The sequence below is a fragment of the Temnothorax nylanderi genome, unplaced genomic scaffold (genome assembly GCF_030848795.1).
Source record: "Temnothorax nylanderi isolate EJ_2023f unplaced genomic scaffold, tnyl_v1.0 TNYL_tig0158_pilon, whole genome shotgun sequence".
NCBI classification, from domain to species: Eukaryota; Metazoa; Arthropoda; class Insecta; order Hymenoptera; family Formicidae; genus Temnothorax; species Temnothorax nylanderi.
In genome coordinates, this window is record NW_027249220.1 from 335,568 (window position 1) to 357,748 (window position 22,181).

The window sequence follows — 22,181 nt, forward strand, 5'->3', positions numbered from 1 at the left end:
CGGTATATCTATCGCAATCTCATGAGTCGTTGGATAATATAGTAAATATTAGATTACCGATTTTTCAGAAGTGCAAAAGATACCGATTCCACGCTTGTCTCGTGAACTCCGCCCTCGATCTGATAACCGATGCAAAAGAATGCATAAATAAGGCCTATATAAATATCTGAAGAAGGAAATCGTCACAGGCGCCGAAATTGTCGAGTTATTCATGTCTGCCGATCGCGCGGATCGTTACACCTGGTTTCTTAGACAGGACGAGGTAGGGCACCTAGTTTACTCTTCCTCTAGTAAGTCTGGTAAATTAAACCCGTACCGCATTTACACCGGTTTTCAGGAATGATGGATAACGGGTGGGAATAAATCACACGCTCCGACACGCCATTCAATAATTGTTTTATTCCAGGACCAATCTATCTCCCTTTCTCGCCGCGCTCGTTACAATAGAAAAGATATTAGTATTTTTCTTCTTTCTCTCTCTCTCTCTCTCTCTCTCTCTCTCTCGCTCTCTCTCTCTCTCTATAGTTTATGTATCGCGGAAAGGATACGTAATATATGTTTCTAAAATGCGGGAGAAACATTCGAGATAATTTTCACGTAATTTCCGAAACACTCGATCAGCCTCGTAAATCGCTTTAAAATGCGTAAGAAAAGAGGGGGGGCAGGAGGGGGCTGAGAAGAAACACTCGAGTCGAAAACAGTTGCATTCCCAATTAATATTCTCGATATTCCGTAGTAGATATAATTGTGCTCGCTTTAAGTACATTTATTTATTGTCCATTGTGTACGATTATCATGTCTCGGAAGGCGCTCTCGGAGAGGCGGCGGTGTAGGGGTGGGAGTGGAGGGAGGCGCGTGTTAAATGTCCGATAAATAAATGAGGAGCTAAACGAATTAACGTGAGATCAACATTTACGCTCCTAATCGAAATTATGCAAGTCACAAAGTGCTCGGCTAGAATTAGTGGGTCACACGGTATACACATGCTGGATAAATGCACGTACACGTACGTATATGTGTTTCTTCATTTTTTATGCGTATGTGTGTATGCGTGTGTCCGCGCTCGCACACGTGTGTGTGTGGGTGTGTGTGTGTGTGTGTGTGTGTGTGTGTGTGTGTGTGTGTGTGTGTGTGTGTGTGTACATTTATATATAATTTATGCACAAGGACAACAGTAACAATAACGACAACAGCGATCATGATAACGACCAATGACCTCCGCTGAGAGAAGACGATCTCTCTCCTTCTCGATATGCTATGAACGACAGCCGCGTCGCGAGACGCTCAACATCCTCGCCTTCGAATACCAGTTCGATTATATCAGTCTCCCCGATAACAGATTAGAATTTATAAATATCAATATTAGCGATTTGCTAATTTCAATCTCTCTTCGGATGCCGCTGCATCCCCAGATAGTCACGATGAGGGGGTGGTCTACAATTGCGCCACTTGCTCGTTGTTGGTCGTGCTGGACGTTAGCGAGATCTCGGTGACCCCCACGGACGTCCGCACCGCCGCGGTCAGGGCGCCCTGCAGGGGCACGTTCTCGCTCGCCGACTCGCAACCCGTGTCTGCAAAAATAAAAAATCGAAGCTTCATCAGTCACCTGGGTAGCCGGGTGGAGAAGGGGCGGAAAACAGGAAGCGAACGTCAGGCTGCGAGCGCCTGTGGAATGCATTGTCGCGCACGCTCGAATTCCGCCGTGGAGAGACAGACAGAGAGGGGTCCGTCCACCGTTCGAGTGTCAAGTCAACACGTGCCGTCGCGATAGAATAATTGGATTTCTTCGCGTCGACCGTTGCGTTGGCGACATTCCGCTGCTGGCGGCAAGAACTTTATTACGAATAAAATAATTTCAGTAACAGACCGATCTTTTCGAGGGAAGAAGGGAAACGCTCGTTACCACGCCGCAGTCGTATCGAATTATATGACGTCAGAAGCGAGAAGTCGCGCGAATCTTTTTCTTGCGGACCGCGTTTTTTTTCCCCCTCGCGTGCCGCAAAGCGCTCGAAGCTTTTCCGCTCGCAAATCGATGAAAAAACTGAGAAATTCTGATCGATTATCAAGTGGATTAAACGGAAATCCCGCTTCTACTTTCTAACAGAATCGTTAATTTTTTTAACGAAAATGTTGAAATGCAATGTAATCCTCGAACCATAAATTCAAGGTCCATTTCCTCCGAAAGGGTGGGACTAATGCAGATTGAATCGTACGCGCGGGATAATAAAACACTAATGCGGGATGATAAAAAAAAAGTATGTTTTATCGCTGAAACATGCCGAGTGCGATCGAAGAGAGGCTGGATTTATTTCGACAAAATAAGAAAGAGAAGCTGGGAAGAAATGAGAGCTTTAAAATTCGCTTTTTTAAACAAGAACGACCGATATTACGTAATCCCTGTCTCTGAATGCAGCCGCGAGACGTATGATATCCGGCCGCGACACGTGAAATTTCTCAAATTTCCCGCGGATAATCCGCCCATAAATTCGCAAGAGAACAAAGGACTGAAGGACTGGCGGTGGCGCATATTAAGTTAATAATTTAGCACCGTTTAGAGCGAATCATCCGGAGGGGACCATTAGCGGGCGCGCGCGCGCGCGCGCGGACGCCCTGTAATCCGCCTCGTGATTGCGTAGCCGTTGCTGGGCGATGGTTAATCACGGGCTAGACGGTAGCAATAACGATTTTCACGCGGAAAATTAACGTTATTAATCGATCCCGACTTGAAAAGAGCTCATAAAGGGTGAAACGACCGTTAAAGCCGAGCTGTTCTCGGACGGTCGCGCGCTTATAAATAAAGCATTTAATAAACTAAAAGCTTTCAGAATCTCCGCGCGGATTGGCCCAGATTTTCCGGCCGGGGCCGTTACAACGGCCGCGTTAATATCGAATATCAAGCCGTCGCGTCTCCCGCGTATCGATTAAGTACTTTCTTTTCGTGCGAGAGCGGCCGAACGGCGGCGCGGCGCGGAAACGATTCGTCGTCTTCGTCGACGGCTCAGATCGGATGTCACATCGGATTCTTCGATACAACGGCGAATTCAGCGCCGGATTTACGTTGCAAGGCTTTTTTCAAGCTGTCCTGTAGAAAAGGGGAGGGCCACTCCTTTCTTACGTTTTACATTATTATTTATTCCGCGTCACCCTCGCGTCGCGCGCGGTCTGACAATCAACCTCGTAGGCAAAACTCATTCAAGATCGAATTGAGGGGTCTAAATTAACGTTACCGCTCCTCTATTTCTCTCCTTTGTAATCTTATCATCATCTTCATAATCATCTTTTTAATCTCCTCGCTACTCTTTTCTAGACTTTTAAACAAATTTTTCAACATCAATTCTGCCAATTCTTTTAAAATATCAATTTGCTCATCTTATTAACTAAAATAATTATCAAACATATTATTTGTGCGCTATCAAAATGTGCATCAAATATAGCGAGAAAATAAGGGATTAATTAACGTAATTAATCCCTCATTTCCTTGCTACATAATAATTAACAAACATATTATTTGTTCGCTATCAGAATATAGCGAGAAAATGAGGGATTAATTACGTTAATTAATCCTCCATTTCCTATATTCGATATACGTTTTGATAGCGCTCAAATAATATGTTTGATAATTATTTATAACTAATAAAGATGAGCGAATAGATATCTTAAAAGGATTAAGTAACTAATTGTTGTTGTCCCCAGGCAAAAGAAAAGTTTTTTGCGGTGTGCAATATAGTTTTGCTCATTTTACCCGAAAAAAAGATCCTACGAAATTAACGTGTCAAATCACGTAGCTCGGGATCGCGGGACGAGGTCGTAATCACCAACGAGTTTAGCCTCACATTTCGTCATGGACGACGCGCCGGCGCTGCTGCCCTGCTTCTTGAACGTGCTGCCCATGCAGACCTTGCCGCGTATATTCTTGTCCGGCTGGAAGACGATGATGTAGACCTTGGGCGAGTAGAGGCAGACCAGGGTGACGGACGCGCTCAGGCTGATCGCCACGCAGAGGGTCGTGATCTGCGTCTCGTGGGCGTTTCCGGTGCCGAAGTAGATCGGCACGAAGGCGAGCCAGATGATGCACGTGGTGTACATGGTGAAGCCGATGAACTTACTCTCGTTGAAGTTCTCCGGGATCTTGCGCGTCTTCACCGCGTATACGGTCGAGATGAGGATCAGCAGGGCGTTGTACAGCTGGGAGAACAGGAAGCTCATGTCCTGGATGTTGCACTTGAGGATCACCTGACGGCGATCCGGATACGAGTACCTGGTCCCCGGCGGCTCGATGATCATCCAAACCAGCGTCAGCACCACCTCGGGAATCGAAAAGAAACCGTCTCTCTCTTTGTCTTGATGAAACAAAACGCGCGAGAACGGGACAAAGTGTCTATTTCGAACTAAATTTTAGAATTCCTCTAATTATTATAAGTAGATATGTTCGAAGAAGATTACGGATCTATCTTTTTTATTCAAGATTATTAAAAATCAGATACGTAAATGAGAAGCACCTGGTTCGAAATGGGAACTTCGTTTCCCTACAATCGGGACCTGAATCCACTTACTTGGAAGGCGATCAGCGCGGCCGCTATGCAGACCTGTGACGTGGGGCTGATGTACCGCGGTCTGACGGCGGACCTCGAGGCCGAGTCGAAGATCCTGGCGATCCGGTTGGTCTTGGTGAGCAGGGCGCCGTACACGGCGCTGAAGCTCACGCCGACGCCGAAGCGCTGGAGGACGCAGGTCACCGTGGTCGGCGTGGCGAGGAGCAGGAAGGTGTTCAGGTAACACACCAGCACGCCCGCCAGCAGGATCACGGTGAGTTCTCGTCCGGAGGCGCGGACCACCGGGGTGTCGCGGTGATGGAAGAGCAAGCACGCCACCGCCAGGGTCGCCACGATTCCTAGGCAGGATATTACCGCAGGTGCGATGGCGAAGGCGCTACTCCACCTAACGAAAGGAAGTAAACGCGCAAACCACGTTTATTTAATTAGTATAATCTCTTTTTGTTAGCCAACGCCCATTTTTGGGAAAATAAATAATAATGCTGCAAATTCCAGTGATGAATAATTCTCTTTCAATCTATCGGACAACACTCAACTCTGGGAAAGCAATTTTATTTTAAACTAATAATATAAATAATAATGAGTGTGCGATAAATAATCTATTTTTGGCCAATTTTTAGAAATAAAAATTTTATTTTAAACTTCAACAACATAAATAATAACGAGTGTACAATAAACAATATGTTATATCCGCCAATTCTGGGAAAAGCAATTTAAACTTTGTTAAAATAAATAATAATGGGTAAAGTTTTTATTGGGTCGTCGCTAAATAAAGTCCGTCGAAATCCGTCAAAGTTTTACAGAACGCTTTTGCATAAAACGAATCTACTTATTATATGTACTTATATAATTATATCTACTTATTATAGGTACAACTCTTAAAATGTTTAAAGAATAAAATAAAATTCTTTTTTTTTATAGCCTTTGAAGCTATAAACCATAAACCCTCAAACTAAATTTATCTCGCGACAGTTTCTCTTTTATCCCGAATTCTGCGATCGTTTCTATTAATCCTACAGGATTAACACTCCGCGATATCTCTCAGTGACTCTCGCGACAGCGTCGGAATGTCGGGGAGAGACGCGTGTGCGCGTACCTGATATGATGGACCGGTAACTGATAGCACCCTCGTTTGTCAGGATGCGGCCAGAAGCCCGGGCCGCAGTCCATGCAGGTGTGCTCGTCGTAAACAAACTCGTACGCCTCGCATTGGTCGCACACCCAGCAACAAGTGTCACCCTGTTGCTTCTTTATCATACCTGGCTCGCAGGGCAACGAGCACGCGGAGATCGGTATATCCTTCGTCCCCCGCGCCCACACCATCTCCTCCGTGCGGATGTCCAGGGAGTTGTACCATTTGCCCACCACCTGTCGACCAGAGATTTGGCACATGGTTGACCCGCCAGCTGAACCTCCGCACGCGCAAACGTCTCGTTTCGCGATTTCGAAGCCAGTCAAATTTTCCGTCGGCTGCCAGTTAATCGCGCGCGAGAGAAAAATAGATAGATAGATAAAGAGAGAAGGAGAGAATGATTCTAAAATTTCTTCCACATTTTATCCGTATTTTTAAAGAAAGATTTTTAAAGTTCTTTCTCCATTTTATCCACGTTTGCGTAACTTTCTTTTAAATTGCATTTTTTTATATGGATTTATGTTGCTTAATTTGTAAATAAAACCATGAATAACTTATTTTTCAAATGTTCTTTATTATCGCAAATTGTTCAATTTTATCAGTTTAATTGATTTAATTTGAATTATATTTTTAACGTCAATTTTATTGCTTCATTAACTTTTAATTTTCTCGTTCTTTATAAACACCGTTATATTATTTTTAGCTCGAGGGTTTCATTTTACCTCGGCTACCCCGGGCAAAAGCGGTTTCCCAGAAGCTCGCAGACTCTCGAAAGTACAGCCGTCGGGCAACTTTAATTACTCGTTAAAAAGACAGAGCCACTTCTTTGCGCACTCGCTTCGCCCGATTCCGTGTCGCGTCACATCGATCGCGCCGACTTTACACGGCGTATTAACAAGCTCGACGTTGTAGACAATGGTATTCAAAAAAATAAATAGCGTGACGAGTAAATAAATAGCGGTAGTTTCCCGATTTGACAACCGTGATTACGCTAGAAACACGCGACGTTTGTAGCTGTCGAGAATTTTATTTCGACCTGTTGTATAACAGCGAAAAATGTCGGGGCAGCATTTTTGGCATTGGCTTCGCAATTTAAAGCTCCAACTTAAACACTCTTAAAATAAAGATGGACACTTTGCTTTGCCATTTTGCTCGAATCTGGATAAGGCTTGCTAGAACCTATCATCAAGAGTTCAATCATTAACGATTGCAAAGTTCGAAGTTCGAACGCTGTTCACACAGATTACTCGACCACCGGAAAACCTCTATTGATCTCTGAGTGATAATGTTAAAGTTCGAAAACCGAGAAATGTCGATGCAGCATTTTTTATATCGGCTTTACAATTTCCAGACAAAAATTATAAGGTAAAATTAAATAATATTTTGCCCTTTTGTCCGAATTCAAATTAGGTTCGTTAAAATCTATCTTCAAACGACTGTAATATTTGAGCATGCAATTCAAACACTTTAAAATTGGTCGATCACCGGAAAATGTCATGCGGCGCTTCGTGCATGTGTTAACGAGTGACGATGAGAATTAAAATTCGCGAAAACCGAAGGGTATCAGTGCGCAGCATTTTTCATATCAACTTTACAATCTCCAGACTAAAACTCCATTAAAATAAAATTCAGCACTTTGTTTTGCCATTTTGTTCAAATTCAAATCAGGTGCGTTATGGAACTTATCTCCAGGGGATTTTCATCGGAAAATCTCGAGCGCTATCTCGTCCGCGTATTAGCGGAGCGATGATGAAAACTAAAGTTTGCGAAAGCGAGGGGTGAAGGGAGGGGGGCGACTTCCTGGGGAGTTCCAATTGAATTTATCGCTCTCGGCGGGCAGAGAGTTCGTTCAATTATGCATCGGCGATGGGTATAATAGCGCGTAACAATAATTAGAGCGCTCGGAATGAGCCTTACCTGATAGTGATAGCCATTCGCGCCATTGTTGTTCGTCCCCTTGCGGAAATTGAGGATTTCGTATCGCGCCAGGCCGTCTCCGTGCTCGTCGAATTTCACCAAGCTGCCGGCGGCGTCTGCAAAATAACTCGAAATGGCTGCAAATTTCCGTCGCGGCCGCGAGCCCCGAGGCGAGACATTCAGCCGCAAATTAATCCATAAAAGCTATTAACAATAAGTCTATACATGAACCTAGAGTCTATTTCAACGCTTATTCATGTTACGTGCACGTCTTCAAAAATTGATGTTTTCGGACAATTTAATATTAATTATTGGCAATTTTTCTAATTCTATTATATTCTTCAGTCTTTTCTACCCCTATTTCATATATAACTCTTTTAAATTTGGTTAACTAAACCCGAAGTTATACGCGGCGATCAAAGTTGCGAGGTCCATGTATGGACAGTGTAGCCTCAAGTGGTTGAGACTTGAAGTGTAGCCTTTAAGAGTTACCGGTTTAACTTCGATGACGACAGCTCTCTCGTGTAATAATATTATTCAACGGAAGCTTAATAATATCCCGAAACAAAGACTGAAAAATGAAACAAGAAACGCCGCGCGTGCGCGGACGGGAAGACGCAATGTGAATAACTCTCAAATTCGATTTGACAGCACTCTATTTTTGAAAGATTCTCACTTTTCATGAAGCCGACAGGATTCATTCTTCTCGATCGATCGTTTCGCCGATTATCCCATCCAACGCTATTTCATCGAGCATTTCTTTAGCGTACCCTCTTCTCCCGCCCACCCTTCCCGGCGGTTCTTCAGGCACCCTTGGAACGAAAGGGTGTAAGACGAACGAAGGAGAAGAGACAGAGGGGAAAGAAAAGAAAAAAAGAAGTACAAAAGAGGCGAACAAACGGCGCGTCGCGCCGTTACGATTATTCCCGTTTTGTGCGGAGGACGACGCGCGCCGTCATCGGGACTCACCTACAAAGGACACGTTCAGCAGATAATTCTTATAGAACGCGCCGCGGTCGTAGTTGGCCATTGACGAGCATATGCCCTTTCTGTGCCCGCACAGGTCGTGGCGCAGGTTGTTGAGCGCGAGGGCGAACGCGTAGACCGCGTCCACGACGAATTGCACCTTGGACTCCTGCTCGTAGCCGCTCGCCGCGTTGAGCCTGAGCTCGGGACGGCAGCTCTGATTGCCGGTGCCGGTCCTCCATCCGACCTGCGGGCCGAGACGCTCGTAGGCCGCCGTGTCTCTCCGCAGGGTGCAGCCGAACACCTCCTCCCAGTACTCGCCGAACCACGGATTCCGCCGATTGTTCTCGGGGGTGAGCGATCCCATGTAACTGTCGAATTCGGGGATGTTTTCCGATTGCAGCTCGACGGTGATCGCGCCTTCGGCCTCTTCCTCGAGACCCTCGACCAGCTTGCCCTGCCGGCCCCAGCCATCGCTGGCCAGCCACTGTGACATTCGAGTCGTTGTTTGAGGAATTTTTAGAGCGCAAAAATCACCGGAACCCCGTTTTTATTTCAGCACAATAGTAACAATGACGAAGATGAAAAACTGAGTTTTCATAGAAATCTTATTTCAGGGAAAAAACCGCGAGACAAGCTTCAAAACAATTTCGATACGCTTAGGAAAACAACTTGCTGGCAATACGAAGACCCTGCACAAGAAACGGCGAACGTTTGGAGAAAACGATAGCTTTCTTTTATCCTCGATGTTTATCTGACTTATCTCCGCGTTTCTTAACTTTTTATTCTCTGCACTATGCGTTCTTTGTTTTAAATATTTCATTTATTATATTTATTATTTAATAGTCGAAGAAGACTCTGTATGTAGATCGAAAAGTATATTTAATAGTTATTAAACTATTTTTGTTTTTGAATTTAACATCTCTCGATTGCTCGTTTGGCCCTTGAACGTTCTACATTGTTTTAAAACGATAGCTATGAACTAATAATAAGAAGAGATACAGGGCTGGTTCCATGCTACCAGCGATGGCTCTACAATAATTACCCCGACCACCGACCTGAAACGGCTGGCTGAGGTTCGACCGTCTCGCGGCCTCGAGGATACCGCGGGCGTCCTCCGCCCGGGTGAAGAGGACAATCGCGCGGGCGTTCGGCTTTTTGCTCAGACGCTGGATAATGTCGTCGAACACTTTGTCGTCGGCGGCGCTAGGCACCTTCAGCGCGGCCGCGATGCAGACGTTACGCTCGGTCGCCTCGCGCGTGAACACCTCGATCCCGTATTCGCCGTAGCTACCCTCAGAGTACACGGTGGAGACGTACGACCAGTTGGCGCTCTTCACCACGTCGACCAGCGCGATCGACTGGAAGGTGTCCGGCGGTACCGTTCTCGCGAAGTAGTCAAACCTGAAGATCGAATCAGCGGAACACTGGGAATGCACTCGATTCGACTTGAGACAGTCAGAATGTATGTGATTATTTATTTGTTTTATTTAAATATATATGATGATATATTTTTTATATTATATATGTACATATGTATAAAAATATTATATATAACATATATATACATCTAATAATTTTACACTATATATATATATATATATATAATTATATATGTTAATTTATACTATATATTATTTATTTTCCAGGCTTAGACAAGAAGGAAATACAGCAATCGTACCACCAACAAGGTGCACACATCAAGAGATTATGCCGGAGAGATAAAAACAGCTACATGGAAAGGATATGTAAGGAGATCGAAGGCCATCAGCAGAGAAACGAAACCAGGGACCTCTTCAAGAAAATCAAACAGATAACCCGAGATTTCAAACCGCAGTCGATGAGCATACAGGACGAGCAAGGACGAACCTTGACGGAGCACACCAAAATCTGCAAGAGATGGCAGGAGTACTGCCAATCCCTCTTTGAAGATCAAACAGAGAAACTCCTTCAGGGATACCCCAGCCTGGCTGACCAGGAGCCTGAAATACTAAGATCAGAAGTTGAAGCCGCCATTAAGAAACTGAAAACGGGAAGATCCGCGGGAGCGGATGAGATTGTGGCAGAGATGATCGGTGCCGGCGGCGCCCATATGGTGGACCTGCTGCACGTCCTGTGCAACAAAATCTGGAAATCCGGGAGATGGCCGGATGAGTGGGTGGCATCCATATTTGTACCCATACATAAAAAAGGCCCAACAACACTCTGCTCTAACTACCGCACAATAGCTCTGATCTCCCATCCAAGTAAAATACTGCTCCACATCATTCATGAGAGGTTGAAAGCTTACATCCACCCGGAGATCCCCCAAGAACAGGCAGGATTTATGCCGGGGCGAGACACGAGGGAACATATTTTAAACATCAGACAGATAATAGAAAAACTGAGAGAGTTTAACAAACCCGGATATCTGTGCTTCGTCGACTACCAAAAGGCCTTCGATCAAGTAAGATGGGACAGTTTTTGGAGCATCATGACAGAGATGGGAACCCCGCAACACATCACCCGCCTTATTGCCAATCTTTACAAGACTGCAGAAACACAGGTGAAAGTGCAAGGTCACTTAAGTGATCGATTCACGGTGCACAGAGGGCTGCGTCAGAGTTGCATCCTCTCTCCGATACTGTTCAACTTGTATGGAGTATGGGTCATCAGAAAGGCCGCATACAATGGGACGGCGGAATTACCGTTGGAGGAAGGAAAATATCGAACCTGAGTACGATATAACGCTCCTGGGAGAGTCAGAAGAAGAAATCACAGCCTTGATGGCCAAAGTAGAAGAAGTCAGCAAAGAGGTGGGCTTGAGGATAAACACCGCGAAAACCAAAATGATGATAATCAACAGATCATTAGAGGGACAACCACTTCCAGACCATGTAGGCGGAATCGGAGTCGTGAGGGACTTTATATACTTGGGCGCAAAAATAACAAACACGGGCAGCTGTGAACCGGAAATAAGAAGAAGAATCGCTATGGGGAAGACTGCAATCGCAAAACTAACACGCATATGGAAAGACCGCGGCATAAGCAAAGAAACAAAAATAAAACTAGTAAAAACACTGATATTCCCCATCGTAACCTACACTGCCGAATCCTGGACAATGAAAGGCGGCCGACAGAAGACGGATTGACGCTTTCGAGATGTTTGCATGGAGACGTATGCTCAGGGTATCCTGGGTCGAGAGACGCACAAATGTATCGATTCTGAACGAGCTGAACATCACAGATAGACTAACTAAAAGCATTCAAAGATCCATCCTACAGTACTTTGGCCACATAATGCACAGGGACAACGACTCTCTGGAAAGGCTGGTAATACAAGGAAAAGTGGAAAGAAGGAGGCCCCGAGGGCGATCACCAACGCAATACGTCGATCAGATCGCCGGACTGACGGATGCCTCTGTATACGATTGCATCCGTACAGCAGAAAACAGGGAAGGATGGCAAGAGAAGATACGGCTAATGTAGATTGTCACACGATGCCCGGCACCGAGCAACACGATTAAGAAGAAGAAGAATTATTTATTTTATAATTTATATTGTATATAATTTATATTATATGTTGTAAAAATCTATTTGGTTTTTATACTATATACGCATTACATAGATATATATATAATATATATATTTAAATAACGCTCGCGGAAAAATAATCTCAGAAGGCTCAAATAATTAGAAATCAATAAATAAAAAAGAGAGGGCACAAAGCCACAACAGGATGTTTGTGTCGTAGTCTTTAATTTAATTTAATTTAATTTAATTTAATTAAGGATTACGACACAAACATCTTGTTGTGGTTCTGTGCCTCTATCTTTTTATTTATATATATTTTTCTACTGTAAGAAAGAAATTTTAAGACTATCATTAATAAGAAAGTGAAAGAGCAACAGTTTTAATATTATTAATTAAATGGGAATCTATTATTATCAATCCTGGATTACTAACAATTCATCTTCTAGATGCATTTGGGAGACTAATGATTAGTAATGGGAATCGATAACTTTTAATTAACGTGCAACCTTGAGATATACGTTTAAATGATCATTTCTGCGGATATGTACTCGTCAAAGTCAGCCATAACGAGTGTTTGAACAGTAGTAGGAAATCTTCCAATGGCAATTACTCGCGAGGTCGACAAACGATGTCAAACTAACAAGCATCTGACGGGAATGTCAGATGCTCACATTAATTATAATTGAGACCTTATCGGGCGAATCGAAAATTGTTCGAATCAATAATTGGTCAAACGTAAGTTTCGAAAAAGGAGATTATAAATTTTTCATGAAAAAGTCAAAGTTTATTCGAAAGCTCTATATGAATTCTGAAGTATAATAGACCGATCGTTCAAATATATAAAGTTGTAAAGCAGAGCTTTGCGAAATACGACTCGAATAACTCGATAACGAGCCATTAAAATATGTATTTCTAATTAATCGTGCCCTCAATGGAGATTTGAAGATGATCTACGATTATTAGATTGGCACAAAACTTGTTTTATCGTTTTTCTACCTCTCCTGTCATTTTTGTCATTCCTTATTAAATTCTATCTTAAATAAGATCACTTTTTCAACTATCCAAAAAAAAAATTTTTTTTAAGTTACTTCCAAAGAGAGAAATATTCTTCTATGACATTTGCAAGCTTACTTTTTGAACTGCAGTTTCCCACTTTACTCGAGAAGTCAACTTTTGCGCCAATAATTTAATATTTAAAAGTGTACCAACTTCGACTGAAGAATTTATCTACCTGGTCTTGTCGCTGAGCGCCTTGGCCGTGGAAGCCGGCGATATCTGGGGGATGTGAAAGAGCCGCAGCAGATTCGCCACCTGCAACGACACCGAGCTGTAAGAGCCGCCTACGACCCCGAAAATGGGCCCCGCGCTCGTGGTCCTCTTCACCCTGGGCGTCGACTTGTCCGCGCACTCCAGCACGCTGATGTCGATGTTGGACAGGGACGCTCGGACGAAGTGCAGGCTCTGATTGAGCGCGTACGTGTCGCGGCCGCACGTGTCGAGGATGTGCACGCCCAGCAAGACGCCCGGCAGGATCTTGTCCTGCCGATTGATCTGATCGACGGCGAACAGCATCGCCTCGAGACGCTGCACGCCCCGGTGATAGATGTTGGGCCCGCACGCGGTTGGGCCGCCGCCCTTCTCGTGCACCGGGAACAGTCCGCCCAGGACGATGTCGCCGGGTATCAGCACCGCCTCGTTGTGCATCCTCAACTGCACCATCGACAGGGTCGTCAAACGCTGCAGCGACAAGGTCAGCAGTAGCAACGGCCAAGGCTGGTGCATCTTAACTGCCTTGATTGCGCGCCGTGTCTCACGTCGCTCTTGACAGTCCGCGTTTCCTCGCGGGGGAATCCTAGGATCCTTGGTCCGTCGCGCCCGTTACATCTGTCGGGATGAAGTTCCTACCTCGAGCCGAGCGCCTATCTCGAAGCGAAGTGTTTTCCATCCTCTGCTCCTTGATTCTCTCTGCATTTTCGCGATCGATCGGCACACTGTTCTCCTCTCGTTAACAAGCAGATAAATTATTTCCCTAACATTGAATTGACGGTATTAATTGCTCGATTACGGCCGGGGTCCCTTGGAATTTCGAGATTAGGAATATTTACCGCACTCCCCGCTAGCAAGATCCCGGTCAACACGGAGGAAGACGCTTCTTCGATTCGCGCAGGGAAAAAACTAACACACCGGATTCCCCGCCAGCGATCACGGTATTCGCGCACCACTGACCGCGAGCTTTTTGATCGTTCTTCGATCGTCGTTCGAACGATCGGACGCGCTTTTTCGCGTTAGGCATCCCTCCGGGGGAAAGTACAGACGATAAAGAACCGATAAATCCCGGGAGTGTGCGTCGAGCCCGTCTTTCACGAGTCGCCTCGGGCGTTCCTCGGATTCCTCACGTTGTATATTATCTCTGCCTGAGTTTTCCCCGCAGCGACTTCTTTTTCCTCTCTCTCTCTCTCTCCCTCTCGTCTCTGCTCTATTCCCTGAACAAATGCCAGTTCGGTTCGAGAAAATGGGCAAGCGGCGAACACGGAATTCTCTCCGGACTCTTTCAAGGAAGGCCTTAAAGCGTCCGATGTGATTATCGTGAATCCTCGTTGTTCCAATGAACGGTTGTTCCGGAATCGGAATGGGCAAAGGTATCGGGAGGACTCAGGTGCCGGAAGGATCGCTCGACGTCGTTTCCAGCCTCGGCGTCGTCGTCGTCGTCGTCGTCGGCCTTAACGTCCTCATGGCCATCGAGACCTCCCTCCTCCTCCTTCACCTCCTCCTCCTCGAGCTAGGGCTCCGTTGAATTTCCGGCTCTTCTTCTTCCGTCGTCGTTATAGAATAATCCTCCTTCCCCCTTCCCCGGACACGCGACTATCCCTTCCCTTCGTCTTCTGTCTTCCAGGATATTACTTTTATCTCGCTTTCCCTACCGTCTTTTTTTCCTCAGGTGAATTTCCGACTCGTTACACGGATTTAATTTCACCAAGTCTAACGAGTATGAGATAACGACGAATCCGGCTTTAAATCCGAGATGGCATATCGGCGTAGTCTTGTTTTGAATTTCAAAGCGACGACGACCCAGTTCGAGGGCGACGGCGACGAGGCGCGACCGCTTCGCTGCTTCTGTTCTTCTCCATTTGCGTCCTTCTCAAGATAAGGGCGGTCGTGTAAGGGCCAGAGTCGTGGGTTCCGCGACAATCCTGCAAAATTCCACAAACGATCGAACGGAACTGACAAGGGAAGGCTCGGAGCTCTGAACTTGGCCGATTTTGATGAAACTTGGCAGGATTACAGAGAAAGTACCCCCAAATTTAATGATACCCTTATTTGGGTGTCGACAGTCAATCGTTCCCGAGATATTTTAATAATAAATTTAGTGGCGTCTTTAGAGTAGAGTTTATTAGAATACTCACAGACGAGTATTTGTGACATAGTGAATATGGTATTGTAGACACGAGTCGTTTAAATCCTGCAATCAATTGATTTTTTTTTTTATATAATAATGTTTTATGATGAAAATAATTATTGTTGATATAAAAAATAAATTACTTTAAATTTTAACATAAAAAATCTATATTATATAAATTATAAAATATGAATAGTCATGATATAAAATAACGTATAAATGAAATAATTCTAATAAACTCTACTCTAAAGACGCCACTAAATTTATTATTAAAATATCTCGGAAACGGTCGACCAAACAGGGATGCCATTACATTCGCGGGAACTTTCTCTGTAATCCTGCCAGGTTTCATCGAAATCGGCGGAGCTGGAGTTCTGAGTCTTCCCTTGTGAGATCCCGATTTACCCGATTTGTTTATTACAGACGATCGCGTATAACGTTAAAACCAAGAGTACGTCGTCGCGCGATCCGTCTAAACTTTCCCGGAAACGAATGGTCATGCCGCGGGAGGGTTGAGAGAACGAGAGGGAGAGCGGAATCTCCCCTCCTAGGAGAGGGAAAATGATCGGCGGCGCGATGGAGGCGGCTTCCGAGCGAGCGAACTGCGCCACAGACAGGGAACTCGTATCGGCCTCTCGCCCGCCTATATCGCGCATCCGCTTTTCGGACTAATAATTTCGCCGACGACTTCCGGCCCGTGATTGCTCGGGAAACTGCTAATGCGTGCTACGTCCTGCATGCAGGGTGTATATGTATATGCGGGCGCATCGGCATGTCGGAGCGCATATCGACGGGGATGGGAAGGGGGAGAAGGGCGCGACGGGGGTGGCGAAGATGGAGAGGAGTGGCAGCGTGGGCGAGGATCGGGCAAGGGCAAGGGCGCGAATATATACATATAAATACGGGTTTATCGCGAAAATGTGTATATACACGTATATCTCGAGATTGCCACCGTAATCCCCGTAATCCCGTTTGACTCGAACGGCGAAAACGGAAGAACGGGTCGTTCCTCCTCTCCTCCCTCTCTCTCTCTCTCTTATACGTTCCTCTCGTTCCCCGCGGGGTGGAAATAACGCGCGAGCGCGAGGGCGTGATTGTGTAAACACGCGTAATATCGCGAATCTCAATCGGGATCGCCCCGGTAATCCCGGCACCATTCGACCCGTCGATGAAACGCGGGGAGGAGGGGGGGGAAGAGAGGACGGAGAAGAGGGCCGAGTAGGAGGAAAGCTCATTCCTCTCGCGTTCGGCGAGGGCGAAGGGGGGTGAAGTTGTAACCGCGTGGAAATAGCTCGCAAACACAAGGCGTGATTATGTAAACACCGGTAATATCGCGAATCGCTTCGAGATTGCCCGAATAATCCTGAATAATCGTCCGACGTGTCGAGGCGCGTGGCGCGCGAGGAGGGATGAAGGGGGCAGAGGGATCGGAAAAAACAGGAAGTTTTTCCTTCGCCATTCTCTTTTCGGGGGAATAACTGCGTGGAAATAACGAGCGCCGGAAGGAGGGTGGCGGAATCGAGCGCCCAGATTGCTTCCGGCCGTTCGCTTCCATCGTGCATCGCCGCTAATCGACGGGCGTCTTTAATAATTTCCAACATCTTCAACGCACAAATCGCGATCGCGACAGCAGCGCGGTGGAAAAAAACCCGCGCAGCGCGGCGATTCGCCTCATTTAGCTAATTAAAAAGCGGAGTTTAATGCGTCGCGCGACGTCCAATGCGGCGACACGTGTCTTTCTTTTACACACAATTTCCTCTCGCGATATTATTTTCATGTTATAAACGTAAAAAAAAATCCTGCAGTAAATATAATAATATTTATATCAAATATGTCTCCCTGGCAAATTTCCGTGGTATACACAAGTTTCATATTTAACAAAAAGACTCGATGTAAAATAATTAGCTCTTTTATGATGTTTTCCAGTATCGCTGTTTGCCTTTTATGCGGGAAAAGGTTAAGAATCGTAGAAAAAAAGAAATAATAGAGGTCAATACGAGACAAACAAACGAATCAATGAAGATGCGAAAAATCCAATCGAAGCGTAGACAAAGCGAAGTATACGAAGGATTGCTATGTGTAATAGGGACGTTTCAATTCTCTTTTATCTTTAAAAGAATAATGAATCAATTCTCTGTCCAAACCTTCGACTTGTACCGGCCTTTACTGTTTCTCATTTTTACGCCTCGATGGTTTTTTTCTTAACAATTAGATTTCTACCCTCGAAAATAGATAAAAGATCATCGATATTAATTCAATATCGCAACTCACATCATATAACATAAAAGATTAAAAAATATATAATTTAACTTTCTAATAATTCTTCATCAAAATATTTATTTTACGATTTAAACGTTTAATATAAAATATATAATACGTAAATATAAATTAATAAGATAAAATTGATAAAAAATAATTTCTAATTTCGACTTTCTTACAACTCGACAAAATATTTTTAATAAAATTCACTCTCGTAACTTTACTGATCTGATTTAAAATATATAATATATCCACTTCTATGTGATAAAAAAAGAGAACTAACAAAACATAAGAGTTTAACAAACATGTAACATTATTTCCTAGCTGAAACATTTTAAAAAAATTTGCGCCTCCGACAACTAACTAGATAATTTCCTTTGTAACTTAACGAAGTTTTTATCGCACGGCTGTTCGTACCGATAATCGCCACGCCTCGGTGAAATTCTCCGTCGTGATAACAGCATCGATCTGTTTCAGGGGATCCAGTGGGAATTTAGGGCGATAGATCCTCCCGTCGGCTTTTGTCGCTCGTGCAGTCTCAACAGGATAGACCAATTCTCCAACAAACGAATCGTCTCGAATGGCTCTCTTCGAGTCCGCCCGTCGCGCGTCGGCGGGCAAAATCCCCCCCGTCCTTCGTCGATCCAAAATCGATTCGTCCTCCCGAACGATCTCCCCGCGATCGTTTAAAGGTCGCAGATCGAAATCGCCGCCGCGTACCCCGCGCGCACCTTTGCCACTGGTCCGCGTCGTCCGACTAATTAGCCGCGATCGATCCTCTCGTAAGGCGAGAAACAACCGGACAACTCCTCGCTCGCGCTGCCTGCCTGCCTGCCTGCCTGCCTGCCTGCCTGCCTGCCTTACGAAGCACGTATCCCGATCCCTCCGACTTTCCCTCTCGTTCGTTTCGTCTTTCACTCTCTCCGCGCGGGGGTTGCCCGCGTAAAATCCCCCCCTCTCGCCACGCGACTCGCGTCTACCGGTGAAGAATCCGGAAGGTCCTCTCTCTCTCTCTTTCTTATCGCGCTGTCTTATCGCATTCCCGCGAATACTTCGACACGACGACGGTGCGTGGGAAGTCGGACGTCTCGTGATCAGTGTTTTATCATCGTTCTCGCGATTCGGCGAGTTATTCCGCGGGTCTCGAGCTACGTTGTCATTGTTAAGCGTTGATCGGATGGACGAGATCGGATTCGAAGATTCTTATTCGTCACTCTGAATCCGAAGAGGACGGACGTCCCTTAACGTCGCTTTTCCTGTTTTCCGCCCTCCTCGCGATCTCGCGGAATCGCGCGGATCTCTTAATCCGCGAACGTTCGCATCGGTGAGGAAAAACACGCTCCTCGACACTCCGCGAATCTCGAAACTAAACGGGAAGCGAAAGCTCGTGACGACTTTCGTGGATTATATACCTCGGAATTTCGCGAATCCCGAGCCGCAAGGATTCAGCGGATGGATTCTCAGAATCGGGAATGAGAGAAAAAGAGAGAAGGGCAAAAGAGAAAGAGAGAGAAAGGATTGTTTTAACCGGCTCGATGTAACTCGGAGACACTCTTCCGTCTCACTTTTAATCCCTTCGCAGCAGCGATCGGTTGGACAAGCGAACGAGACGATCGCGCGAGAGGATCTCCGCGAGAGAAGGCCGGGGAGAGGACCTTTTATCCCTCGCTCTCGCATGGACGATCGTCCACTCGCGTCCCCGTGGGAGATGTCGTACGTAACTCGCGCGACGGCGAGCTCGAAAGAGCGGGGGTGACGTCGCGATTGCAGCCGCCACAGCACGACTGGCCGAACGGGCCACCGAGCGAGCGGGCCACCACCGAACTACCCCCTTCTCGAGCGAAACCACCCTCTTTCCCTTCTCATCCCTCAACCCCGCCGCTTCGCTCTCGGTTCCGCTCGGTTCCACCCGTCGTCCCTCTCTTTCTCTCCCTTTCTCTCTCTCTCTCTCTCCCTCTGTCGAGAAAGCGCGCGTTCGCCGCTCTCTCCGCCACGCAGTGCCGTGTTACGAGTCTGCGATTTTCGCGCGACTTCTCGTCTCCCGTGAATCTGTGAGTCCTAAGGGAGTAAGGGGAAGAGAAAGGAGAACCGTGGTCGGGGATCCTCGAGTAAAATTTTCTGGGATAAAAAAAGAAGCACGAGTCGGCTTTTTCGCGGCATCTCGAGGGACGACCATTTTCCACTCTCGCCACTCTCCGGTCGGCAGCCGAGAGCTGAGTGAAGAGCGTTTCTCCCCGCAGACGACGTCATTAAGATTTTTCTCTTGTAGTCTCTCTCTCTCTCTCTCTCTCTCTCTCTCTCTTTCTCTTGTTCCCTCTTGCTTTGGAGTGTCCGACACGTCGTTGGCGGGGTCGAGAATTTCTCTTGTCTAACCGATGACACTCCCGGTCGCGGGAAAAAAGTTTAGTTTTGACACGGCGACGTCAAGCGTCATCGGCTGCGGCGATTATTGACTATTTCCGCAGAAACTAAAATACAATATTGAAGAGAAATATTGTTGAGAAAAGCGCGATACCGTATTGCAGAAGCAATTGGATATCCGTAAGAAAAGAAAGTACACTCGTCGGTTGTCGAGAGAACCGAGCGTTTACAAATCCAAATCCATCACTTGCCTTTCTTGTTACGGAAGAAAATAGAGACGTAAGACGGCCCCAGCTGCAGCAAGACGCCTGGATGTAGAAGTGTTCAATTTTATTTGTCATGTTTGTATTTTAAATTTGATGCGCTTTTTCTGCCGCAGCGATAGACATAAATTATTCAATACCTTCTATGCGGAAAGCGGTTCTTTTTATTGCGGATTCTTTTCCGGAATCCCTTTCTCAGCGAAAATGTCGATGTGTCTACAGCTTCTGTGTAATTCCGAGAATTCAGATGCTAATAATAACGAATAATAATTATAATTATGCGGCAGACTGAAATTAAGACTTTAATCGACTAACTGCTTCGGGGGAGAGAAAGAAGGAGGACAGGTAATAAAAGAATATTCTTTAATTAATTTCTAAGCGGGCTTTTAATGGCGTTTTAATTTAAAACCTTAATCACACGAGTACACAATATTAGGTATGTAAGTAGCATCACGTGATAAAAAAAGGGGAAAACTTTTTAACAGACCGAGCTCTAAGAGAGAGAGAGAGAGAAGGTAAGTGAAATCTCAAGTGGCTCTAACTTTAATAGGATCTAAATGTAATCTTCGTAGGTCGGTCACAATGTACCAACGTTAAAAATCAGAATATTGCGGCAAAAGTAACGGGGAGAGAGAAGTCGTTTCTCTTATCGGCAAAGGAACGCTCTTTCTTTCCTCTATAATTAAGATCAAATTGGACAGCATCTGTGTAGCGGCTGTCCGGAACTCACGCGCGTATAGACCGATGATAGCCGCGCGGAGTTTTGACGTCTCTCTCCGGGGAACGTCGAACATCCCCTCGTAGAGGGAAAATTCACCCATCGACACATTTCCCGGTCGACGTCGTCGGATCATCGCGCATTTCCAGATGGGAAACGTCATGCCGCACGTCGTGCACACGACGTGCGGCAACAGGGATAAGTCATTTTATTGATCCGGCTTAATATCGCGCTCGCGGAGCTACCTGCCTGCTCGCTGTGTGTGTTCTCTTCTTTCTCTCGCACCGGGAGAGTGTGGGACGTCACGTGTCACGACGTATACATGGTATATCCACGGTATCGCGCGAATACGTGGCGCGACGTAACGCAGATAACGAAAATGTCAATAGCAATAGGACGCGATCGACGCGCGATATGCGCTTCCCTCGCACGCGACTTCTCTCTCTCTCTCTCTCTCTCTCTCCCTTCCCCCCTCTCTCTCTCTCTCTCTCTCTCCTTCTTCTGTCTCTTCTTTCTCTTTTTTCTTTCTCTCCCGGTTGCTTAATTTTTGTGCTTGAAGAAATATATCCGAGAGTATTTAATAAATAACGCTTCTCTCTCTCTCATACACACACACACACACACACGCGCGCGCGCGCGCGTGTTTTCGAAATTGCTCAGTTTAATCCCAGAATAATATTGAAAATAGCGAATCTCTAAATACGGCAAAATTAAAGGTAAATAATTTTACATAAAAATTGCATTTTTCAAAGATTTATAATAATAATAAAAAGGATTGATATTTTAGGATTTGCGTCGCAAGATTCATTTCCAAGTTTTACTAAATAACATAATTAATAATCTATAATTTTATTCGAAACTGTGCTCAGTGGGCTGGAGACCCACTATGTTGTGCAAAAATTATAAAACTGAAAGATTAATTTTTTTATGGATATGGAAATGCCTATAAAAAGGTTTTTAAAGTTGCTGACTTCAAATATGACAATAAAATTCAAAATGTACCCACCATTACGGTGGATACATTTTACGCAATTTCAGTATTCGTAGGTACTAATACTAAATATTTTAAAAGAAATATATAGTGTGCAGTACACATCAGGTT

The 22,181-nt window shown here is 45.4% G+C and overlaps 1 protein-coding gene across 4 annotated transcripts; it reads right to left on the minus strand.

Annotated features, from left to right (window-relative positions):
- Window positions 1-379: 379 nt before the first annotated feature.
- Mglur (metabotropic Glutamate Receptor) lies at window positions 380-19,506 on the minus strand. 4 transcript variants are annotated; one of them, XM_071715247.1, is made up of 9 exons: window positions 19,393-19,506; window positions 13,313-15,272; window positions 9,627-9,972; window positions 8,572-9,055; window positions 7,603-7,718; window positions 5,650-5,921; window positions 4,554-4,938; window positions 3,816-4,305; window positions 380-1,571 (listed from the first exon to the last, which is right to left on the minus strand). In XM_071715247.1, the coding sequence occupies exons 2-9, from the start codon at window positions 13,861-13,863 to the stop codon at window positions 1,435-1,437; spliced, it is 2,781 nt and encodes a 926-aa protein (XP_071571348.1). In that variant the 5' UTR covers window positions 13,864-15,272; window positions 19,393-19,506; the 3' UTR covers window positions 380-1,434. The 4 variants fall into 4 exon arrangements, with proteins under 4 accessions (XP_071571348.1, XP_071571347.1, XP_071571349.1 ...); XM_071715246.1 differs by having other exon boundaries at window positions 19,303-19,506; XM_071715248.1 differs by having other exon boundaries at window positions 3,834-4,305; window positions 18,155-19,506.
- Window positions 19,507-22,181: the final 2,675 nt, after the last annotated feature.